The sequence below is a fragment of the Dufourea novaeangliae genome, unplaced genomic scaffold (assembly GCF_001272555.1).
Source record: "Dufourea novaeangliae isolate 0120121106 unplaced genomic scaffold, ASM127255v1 scaffold69, whole genome shotgun sequence".
Lineage (NCBI taxonomy): Eukaryota > Metazoa > Arthropoda > Insecta > Hymenoptera > Halictidae > Dufourea > Dufourea novaeangliae.
In genome coordinates, this window is record NW_015373949.1 from 142,549 (window position 1) to 153,650 (window position 11,102).

General features: G+C 36.4%; 1 protein-coding gene across 1 annotated transcript in view; it reads left to right on the top strand.

Annotated features, from left to right (window-relative positions):
• LOC107186121 (hypoxia-inducible factor 3-alpha-like) overlaps positions 1 to 4,503 on the top strand; it is a 43,114-nt gene extending 38,611 nt beyond the window's left edge. The window contains exons 7-14 of the mRNA XM_015573930.1: positions 193 to 453; positions 548 to 695; positions 1,674 to 1,767; positions 2,199 to 2,787; positions 3,177 to 3,221; positions 3,527 to 3,558; positions 3,634 to 3,774; positions 3,860 to 4,503. Of these exons, the coding sequence (XP_015429416.1) occupies positions 193 to 453; positions 548 to 695; positions 1,674 to 1,767; positions 2,199 to 2,787; positions 3,177 to 3,221; positions 3,527 to 3,558; positions 3,634 to 3,774; positions 3,860 to 3,952 (1,403 nt within the window). The 3' untranslated portion in view covers positions 3,953 to 4,503. The remainder of the gene's footprint in view (positions 1 to 192; positions 454 to 547; positions 696 to 1,673; positions 1,768 to 2,198; positions 2,788 to 3,176; positions 3,222 to 3,526; positions 3,559 to 3,633; positions 3,775 to 3,859) is intronic.
• Positions 4,504 to 11,102: the final 6,599 nt, after the last annotated feature.

The following is an 11,102-nucleotide window of genomic DNA, read 5'->3' on the forward strand; positions in this document are numbered from 1 at the left end:
ATACTCGATCACTTCGAATTAAAAGACTTTTGGTCGCCATTTAAAATTGATGGGTTAGTTACCTTTGGCTTCTTTGGATCGTTACTTACAACCCTTGCTTTAAATCAATATTAAATGAAAATCGAACAATAAAGGAAGCCTATGATACTCGAATTCTGAAGGATACATATTACTTACCGATTTTTATTGCAGAACTCGGTTCGACCAGCAACGACATTATCTTCGTGGGTATAGCACGGCTGCTAATGAAACAACCAATCACGGGTATACCGATGATAGACGTAAATAAAGACGAATACTACACTCGACACTTGGTGGACGGCAGAATCCTTTACTGTGACCACAGGGTGTCCATGGTTACTGGTTACTTAGCGGAGGAGGTCTCAGGTTTGAGCGCCTTCAAGTTCATGCACAAAGACGATCTCTGGTGGGCGATGATCGCCCTTCATCAAAGTAAGTTTGTCTTGATTTACGTTTTTTTTTCAACTCGTTTCACTGATCCCCCAAAAGACAGTGCTATAATCATTCCGATTACTTTCCTTCGCAGTGTACGTCCACGCGCAGTGCGGCTACTCTTGTTACAGGCTACTCTCGAAAACAGGAGAATTTATTTATTTACGCAGTCACGGGTACTTAGAGATAGACAAGGACACACAAACCGTCGTATCCTTTTTCTGCATAAACACACTAGTGTCGTAAGTTTTTGCAACGTTTAAAGCGTTGTTACTCTGTATCCACGTAACCAATTCAATGCTGTTCACATGAAGACGAAATCTGTTGTTTTAATGAATTGTGGGTCATATGAAAGGAAATGGCGTTTGACGTTTTATTTAATTTAAGGGCATTGCGTTCATTACATATTTAACCACAGACGAAATAAAAGAATAGACCTATCATGCAATGTAATTTTCTGTGCCATGCTTCGGGGGCTTCAAAAACCCCCGTACCATATCAGTATTCCATTCCTTGCTAGGGAAACCGGAGCAATAATGTATGTATGTATGACTATATGCAGTTATGTGCGTGATTGCATATAGCAATACATACATACATTATTGCTTCGGTTTCGCTAGCAAGGAATGTAATACTGATATGGTACGGGGGCTTCTGATGCTCCCGAAACATGGGACAGAAAACTACATTGCATGTTAGGTCTATTCTTATATATCGTCTGTGGTAATACATACATAGCTAGGAACCTGATTGATCAATTTTTCATCGCCAGTAACGAGTTACAATTGTGAATCGATAAGGTAACAATGTAACCTGACCGAGTAACAGTGCAACTATTACTTTGTTCATTTTTATTTAAACGGAAAATAATATGTTTAAAAAAAATTAAGTGCATTTAGCATCTCTGTCGCTAGATCTACTTTGGAACAAGATACGTCTCCTTATCGCATTGCATATAAAGAAGTGTAAGCATACGTTCAGAAATTAGGTGAACCTCTTGCAAATTTGGATATAGAATAGATCCAGACATTGCTGTCGGTGTGTGGGGGGTTAATAGATTTCTGGGTAGAAAAGTATTCAATTGAAAATTGAGAAATGTTTAAAGTATGTAGAATTCTGAACAACACTTCGTGCACTCTTATTCAAGTGACCAGCACTGTATTATGTATGTTTCTGACCATAGAGGCGATACATAATGTAAGTAAAAATCGTTCTTTTAGGGAGGAAGAGGGTATGCAACTAGTGCAAGAAATGAAGGAAAAATACTCTGCGATGGAATCCGAACTTACATTGGCGATGCTGCAAAATAAAGAGGTAACGTCTGTAGAATTTGAATTACATATGTTTCATTAAATGATTTTAAAGTAATGTAGCATTTTCATGAAATATGAAACCTGGTTTCATACTCGAGGTCGGCACATGAAGTAAAGAACCTATTTCAGTAACATATACATGTCCATAGATGCTTAATTTTTTTTGGAGGGTAGTTCAAAATGATGTCCTTAACCAAGAATAAAGCTTCACAAGCTCGAATGGTCTTTCATTATGCTTTATTACTTAATAATTTACTATAACATTAGTGTGGAAACAAAGTCACTCGAATGGAGTAAAATTATATTTAAATGCTAGTGTTCACAAATAATTATAATTCCTTGAAACATTGAACTGCTAGTAGTTTGAGAGTAAAGAATTTAACAATTTGTGTTTATATGATATTTTTAGAAACATATTGTTTATCTTTATAGGGTACAAATTCTCTGGAATCGAGTTCGGGAAGCCCAGTGGGGGACCTTGAAGACGCGATCCAACACTTGGTCGACGCCTTACCATCGTCCGTTTCAGAAATTTGTCTTACGTCACCAGTACTAGACAAACAATACATGCAGGCTGCTGAAGCCTTGCAACATTTACCTCCGGCAGCTACCCAAGTCAAACAAATTGGCGTGGAGAAACTACACTATTATTTGGATATGACGGACAAAAATGATAGACCACCGAAAGAGGAACCGAAAACGAGTAACAATAAACAGCAGGCTCATCTAAACGAAGAACAGGATAGTCCTGGGTCTTCGGGAAACATGTTGCCGATCAAAATCGAGGAAGCAGAAACGATACTTGAAGATGTCAACAGCATTATTGGAACGTCTAATTTGGACATTCCCGAAAGTATAGATCTCTTGAATCCTGAAACTGTAGTCGATGAACCGATTCTGAATAGTATTTTGGACGATACTGTCATCACCGATTTCAAATCAAGTCAGTACCCGATAAAAAGGAAACACAACGAGGAACATGGAATGATATCCTGCAATAAAAAGCACTTTCTCGACCAAGGTATTATGCTCAATATTATAACTCGGTATCCATTCAAGAATAAGGAAATAAACCGTGTTGTTGTAGATTGTAAAGTAGTAAATTTTATGTTCATTTATAAAATATTTAAAATATCTTGTTCGAGTAGTTTTTGTTTTTTAATAACTACTTAACACAGAAAAGGAGATTTCACGGTTTTTTTTATTTAACGTTGATTTCGAGGAACGAAATTCAATAAAATTATGAATCTTAAATTATCGTTTTCTTTCAACCATTTGTCTAATATCGTTCATTAAAACATAGCCCAAACTCTAGTACTTGTTTAATGAAAATCTCCCGAAGCGAATGCTTGTACGATTGCCTTGACGTCGTCTATTTTTTAACAAGTCCTTTATTTGGGATTGTTCCAGATCTTATAGTAAAGATGATCTTCAAAGGTGAAATTCAGTTTGATGGTAAGTATAGACGTACAAAATACGACGCTGAATTTAATCTGATGATGGGACGGTAGTTTACTTTTACTGTCTCCTTCTCAGTCACAATTCCTTTTTTCAAAAGTTATGACAATACTCCACGTGACGTATACCATGAAATATTTAAATTATGAAACTGTTAGATGCGCATCGAGGAGAAGGAGAAATGGGAAAGAAAAAAAAACTTTAAATGAGCTTTCTTCTCGTCACAGGATCCAATTCATGTCATATGTTATACACAGCAATGTCTATGAACTATATTTTTAATTGTCTTCATATATTTTTAGGTTCCTTAAATGAGCATCAACTAGCAGATAATGTAAGTGTATATCATCGAGTATATTGAATGCGACCTGATAATAGTGCAATTTATTGATACTGTTATATAAAATAGGCAATCCATGAGAAAATAATGATGGAGCACCTTCAGCTGAATGACAGTATAGCACTGCAAGGATCACAATTAAATGTCCTAACGCAAACACTGAAGAACCCAGCTTTACAATCGAAAAAGGGTAGCTTAACACAGTTACAGGTAAATATGCACATTGTTTGTTATACAAAGAAAGATAACAAGTTACACTTGTACAGACATAAAATAACATTACATTATATTACAGGCCGAACATAAAATGCAAAAAAAAATACTTGAAACGCTACAGCAAGATCACTACAAGATGCAGATTAACATTAAGCACAATATTGGTGTGTAGAAAAATATTTAAAAATATGTAAAGTATGAGACTTACAAACAAGCGTCAAGATCCATGTCAAGCATATTACAAGAACCGCTTCGTGTGAAGTACGAGTCAGCAAATCAGTGAACCAGAAGTAAAACTGAAACTGAATATTCCAGTGAAGTGTAATGTAACTCATTCCTCTTTAAAATACCAGTGATAACGTGGTAAATGAAGAAATGACTGTTAGTTACACATTGACAATCGGCAACAGTATAACAGTGTCGACTTGCATCAGTTTGCTACTCGTTAAGGAAGAGATAACAGTGTTTATCTAAGACGAATAGAGTAAAATCGTTTCGTCGATCAATGAAATTTCAATTTCTTCGTGCTGAAGGAAGGGGAACAGTGCCGTTAATAAAGAGTATATGGAATAATCAGCACGTAAAGTCTATGCTGTAGATACGTTGACTCTTTATAAACCGAATTATAGACGCTCTATCTAACCCGATGTTTAGCGAAGGAACGAACGATCATATACAGGGTGTCACAGATGTTCGTTTCAATCTTTTAAGGGATGATAGCTGAAATAGAACAAAAAAATATACTTCCATGTCCGATTTGATACAATTTTTCAGCAATAAAGCCTTAATGGTTTGAAACATTTTCATCTGTTTATGTTATACTAATAATCATAAGATACTGTAATTTTACAAATTTATCAGTGAGCAAAAATACAACAAAATAGTCTTGGTACATTTTGTTGTATCTCCTATAGTTTTGTTGCTACAGAACTTGATAAATCCAAGATGTTTGTAGACATGAACTGAGTTTACATACATAGATACAGTACGAGCCACAAAGTGCTCTATCGTAATCAGCTGTTCCAAATGTAGTAAACACATGGTTTACTACAAGACGGTAACCTTATCTGTTCACTACATTTGCAGATGTAGTGCCTGTGAGATTGTAGGGTGGCCCAAGGCACACACCACTTTCTTGAACAGCTGAAATGTTTAGGCCAGGGGTGGCCAATTGGACTGTGGTGAGCAAGAGCGCTCACGATCGCTCACGGGAAAAGCCACGAGCGACATCGCGAGCAGTTTCCCCACTCTATGGCCATACGGCTCTAAGGCCTTGCGTAGCGCCTCCCAACTTTCGTCGCTCACAGGCAGGAAAAATGCTGCCCGACGGGCAACGAGTTGGCCGCTCCTGGTCTAGGCCAACGATCTATTTGAATGCGTTGCTCTCATCGACATACGTCAGCTAAACCTCGCGTGGAAAGGAGATTCTAACTCTAAGTCTTTATGTCTGCTAAATGAAAGCAAATCGGACACAGTATCAAAGCACATTTTCTGTTTCGTTTGAGCTTCCTTGCTAGCGCTTGAGATATTGAAGCGCATACCTGAGACACTCTATTTCGGTAACTATTTACATGAGTTACAGACGCGAATCGTATTGTAAATGACGGCTGCGTGAATTATTAAAATAAAATATTCGGAGGTCCAATGTTGCGCAATTTTTAAAGTTTATGATAGCTAACTTGTAAATAGTGTGGAGTCGATTTAAAAATAGCCACGCTATTCGTTGAAATTTCAGGACCGTTTTACTAGGCCGTTGCATGGTGAGAAACGTAAACTATTCCCATGTCAAATAAACCACGGTATATAAGCATATAATATGTATATCGGATGGATACAGCACCAGTTCTGTTGAAACATCCTATTGATTTAGGATGTTGACTACCGCGAGAGAAAAATCTAACGCCATTAAAATTCAATTTGTGTCTTCCTAGTAAGAGCAAATTGGCAGTACAAAATTTATCTTGAACGAAAGAGAGATACTTTGAAAAAAGAAACATAATATAAAAAGAAATATTAGGTACGTGATCGTATCTGATTTCTATCGCTGTTACACGAATACGGTAACAATGAACCTGTAAATGTCTCGAGCCTTAAGTATATTATCAATTTCTTTCTCTTGAAAATAAGAAATTCAATCTTAATCGTGTGGATTGTTAATTTCCCTATATGTATCTATGTATGCACTGTTTGTAACATACACATGCACTTTCAAGCATATTATACAAATCAATTTGTTATTTTTACAAATTTTTTACTTTCTCAAGAAATAGTAATATAAACAAAATTTATCGAATTTCTTCACTATGTGAGATCGATATTATCGATTTAATCATGCGCATAAATGTTATATTTCACGTTTATAATCGTTCTGTTATGGCAAATTTTTAGACTTTACTGGCCTCGTTATCCACCCAATATTATGTTACTTTATATTTACTTTATTTAATTATAGTTAAGCTTTAGTGTCTATTGATCGGAGTAGCATAATAATTTCCGCGATTACCCGATGCGCAATTGTTGGTAAATATAATAGCCCATAGGTCGATCACGTTTCGAGCTACGAGTTGACAAAAGCATGAATAAGCATAATCAAGCGAATGAATCTATGATTCCGAATAGAAAAAATAGTAAAATATATAGGATGAAATGCTGCGCACAAAACAATTATAAACGCGTATTCAGTAGAAATTTGTATAACATCTATGAATAAGGTCATTGTTTCGCATTATCATTAGCATTCTTTCTTCAGATACAAAACACTCCCCCAGGGAAAGGTAAACAACATCACCAAGTCCAACTTTGCGTTCGAGTTTTGATCAATAGCCATTAGCCGGTCTACAGACTCGGCTGATAATCTGTTACGGCTTTCGGCATGGTAAAAATGATTTTATTGCATAGCTTCAACCGATTTTGATGTCGACCACTTTACTTTAAGTTCCTCGGATCTTCTTACGTTGTTCGTACCAAATGTAGCAAATAGTATTCGATACTACCTGCCGTTATACATCCAAGAATTGCGTAGTACCCCAGGTTGCATAGTTTCCTTTCTAGGACTTTCTGTATTAAATCAAATAGGTTGATTTCAGCTTCTGTAGTAGATAACACGACAGGTTGGTCACCATGACCATTGTGTCCCTCCCATCTATTCAGAACTTGTAGACGTTACAGGTCAGTTATTGACCCAGCTTACATTCTATCATACAGTACCATCCACTTAGGTGCACTCAATACATTTTATTTGAAAAGAACAAATAGTTATGATTGCTATTCTGAACAACAGGTCGGATTTCATGTGAAATTCGGATCCGGAGTTCAGATGCAACGATCCACATTAAATCTCACAAACTGTCATCATCAGAGCCATATTACAAATTGAGTTGACTTTCTTGTGTGCCTATAGAGGCGTGTATCCAAAAAGGATAACAATGTTTACACTTATAGTTGCTCCAACCAACTAGCAATTTACATAATATTATTAAAGCTGAAAATTTAGGACAGGCCGGAAACACATTTCTGGTTTTACTGGTACTTGAATCTATTTCTATATAGTCGATTCCCAAGTGGAGAGATCTTATGGATTAATGTTGACCATGCCAGACGATCTCTTCAGTTCCTATTGAAAACAGGTTGAATATCCCTTCTTCCAAAGCAACTTCTGCGTCTTATATGTTTTCTGTACCAATTTCCCCATTGTATGCATAATAATTACAGCTAATTATTATTCCGGTACACGATCATCGGGTCAAGTTTAGCTACCTGGTAGCCTTCTTGAACCAGCTCATTAATCGCCCACGAATCTTCTGTGTTATGTGACGCTGTGTTGTCTTCAGAAACCACTACCTCAGCTGCCTAAATAAAAATGACGGTCACAGAATGCCACGTCGTAGGCCGCACTTCCCGTACGTGTGTAAGCTCATTGTTTCGCATAGTCATTAGCATTTTCCAACAGCTGCGAATAATAGATCTATATATATATATATATATATATATATGTATATATGTATATGTATATGTATATGTATATATTAGTTCCATTTCCCCTATGTACAAGTATAAATAAGGCTGATTCTGTAAATAAGAATTCCGAATCGTTTCAGTGATCGGTAATTACCGATTAAAGCAATCATCGTTCCCTAATTTCCTTTTATTCGTTCATCGTTCATTCGTATTGTACATCTCACTTGCAAATCGTGTGCTATTTCCCAAATACATTAAAAAGAGGTTTATCTTTCTTGCTTCATGCGTACCGACCCCGGTTTCAGCTGGTGTCGGTAGATATGATTTTAGGATTAATAACGTAGGTTATAAATGATGTACTAATATACGGGCAGCCGCCACCCCCTCCCCCTCACGTAACCCCCCTCTCCCCCACCCCCGTTTTAAAAACACGACGACGAACGGCCTCGAACCGTTCCTTACAATGCACGTTATAATCCTCTAGAGCAACCAATATTTATAGTAGATTGAACTTATCCTTGATGATGAAAACTATATTCGTACTATTTTATAAGCTTTGATGACCTTCCGAGAATTGTTATTGTAAATTGTGTATTTATTTTGAGGAAAGAACGATGTACAGGCAGGGATCATGAAATTACGAAAGGAGGGGATTATCTGCGCATACTTCTTATACATGTACACATCATATTCATTGTAAAAAATTGTCGTTAACTCGTTTTTATGTCATTGACATCGATGTCGAGCGTGGTCGAGGCGGATCTTTACACAAACTTCAATCGGTCGAGAGAATATACGTAGGACTTTTCTTTCTTAACGATGTTCCAATGACGTGTACGGTATTCGGAAAAAGCTTAATGCAAGCTGTGCTCACTTTACGCGCCGAAAAAAGAAAGATTCTGATATCGACTGTTCCGTCCTCGTGATCACTCGACGTTGATAAAAATCCAAACTTTTTTACATACTATCATACTACTAAGGAACATGAAATGACCCTTGTGTAACCCATCGTGTTTGAGGGCGGTTTAGTTAAGTGAATGGCAGACTTTCCAATTCGTCATGATCATTGTAGTACAAACAGCAAGTTTTCAAGTGTCTGTGTTTAGTGTCACCCTCACGCCAGCACTTGTAATCTGTCGAAGCAAAGAATTGTGAAAATTGTAAATGTGTTTTGTGATCCACGGCGATATGAAAAGTTCGAGCTTAGACATCGTGCTAATAATTTTTTGTATGTTTCATGAAGAGAAAAATGAAATATGTGCGTGGAAACAATTTCCACGGTTAATCGTTATTGATAATTACAAATCGACGAAAGATATATGGTATCCATGATATCACGTTAATTAAAGAAAACATATTAATCATGTGTTGCAGTAAGATTACCGTTTCCAAACTAAATGCACTGATATATTCACAGGGTAGTGTACATAAATCTGTCTTTGGTAACGATCGTATATATATTAAAGAAATAGTGAAACAGCACGATACTTCGTGTGGTTTCAGTTCTGAAATCTTACAGAACATGTTACAGGGTGAACATCACTAGTGAACATGTACATTTGTATGTTCTTAGGATTGTAACAATTTAAGTATTACGTAATACTCAGATGATTCATTTCAAGGTTATATACCATTAAAATTTACAGTGTGATTAAAAAAATGAAAGATACATGAAAAAATCAACTACTTCCTGTTGAATGAATCCTTTTAAAATCAATGTTTTTCAATCAATCAAACGGCAGGTTTCGGTGCATTACCCTGTATAAATATGTAATGATTACAGTAAAAAGCACGTAACGGTGGTAAATCGCAGGAAAAATTATTCCGTCTGATCGGAACGCGAACGAAAACGTGAGACGTCTCGTTTACAAAAATTTAATGAAATTGAAACCGTGCAGATGTATAGCAATGTGACATAAACATATGACACTACAAAATTCGCTAAGCTAACGTTTAATCTTACAACTTTGTAAATACTACCTTTGTTATATTTTATACTCTGCTGTTTGCACATAAGTGATTTCTACAATTAGATTTCTTTCTGTAACTTACACACGCAGGGCGCAATCGTCCTTCTTGTACGTTTATATCTGTATTTTTTGGAGCAGAACGCTGCAAGAATGTCCTTTCCTTTTTTTGTAAGGTCGAATCGCAATATTGATTTGGATATCCGTTCGATGCATTACCGCCATCTTCGAAATTCTTACGGTGAAACGATCGTCGTCCCTTCGCGATCTTGTGTGTACGAAATGAAAAATGCAGAATTTCAAAACGTTCCACCGTGTGTATGTTTATTTTTCTTCCTCGAATGGACTTGGAACTTTTCAACGTCGTTATGACAGTATTATGCCTTCGAGCACGTAACCACCGTGTAATCTTATTGGTCACCGTTCGTTAAAGAGTAACTACAAAAATCAACAACTTGTGCTCAAAATCTTCTTCCTGTGCAATATATGAGTTGTTTACACTTACTTACCTTGGATGCTTTGAAACAATAAATTCTGAATGTTCTTTCTTCTTCGATCGATCGAATTTTTAAACGACTCGTATGTTTTGCAGGCATATATTGCATAAAGTAAAGAAACGAGGGCTTTTCGAGCGAGCATCTTTGTGTACAGGTCACGTTAAGTTTTCATCTCAGTGTTGTCAGACACGTACAAACACTGGTGTAAATTTTATATTTATAAGACCGCGCGAATGTGATTCGTGCGTTTTCGCGAGCTTCTCTGAAGAGAAATGCACCTCTGAGTTACCGTTTTTTTTTGTACGCTTTTATACGTGGAGGCTCGTTCACACGTTCAAATAATTTGCGCAAACTGACTTTTGCATTACTTGCGTTCAGACTACTTTGCACAGTGATTTTTTATACATATAAAGAATAAACTATAATTAGGATTAATTATTACAAATTAAATAATAAGTAATGGTAATTACTTGCCAGAGACGTTAGCTTTCATTTAAATGCAACGATTTGTTTATGCAAATGTGAATGCACAAGTCAGTTTACGCAAATTATTTGAACATGTAAGCTTCCATTGAGACGCATCAATTTACTTGCGTCCATGAGAATGCAGAAGTCTGCGCAAATTATTTGAACGTGTAAACGGGCCTTTACGCAACGGATAATTCGTGCCGCTTCGAACATGTCCGACTTACAACCAACGCGGCATGAATTATCCGTGCGATTCGTACAACGGATAAGAATGTATAAAGAAATCAAAAAGACATGATTAAATGTTTATTCCATTCACTGTATATTTCTCCGTGTCTTAACTGAATATTTACAAGAGCGTTCTATCGGTTTGTTGGATATATTTTTGTATTAAACTCGCGTTTGATTTTTTATATACACACACACATACACA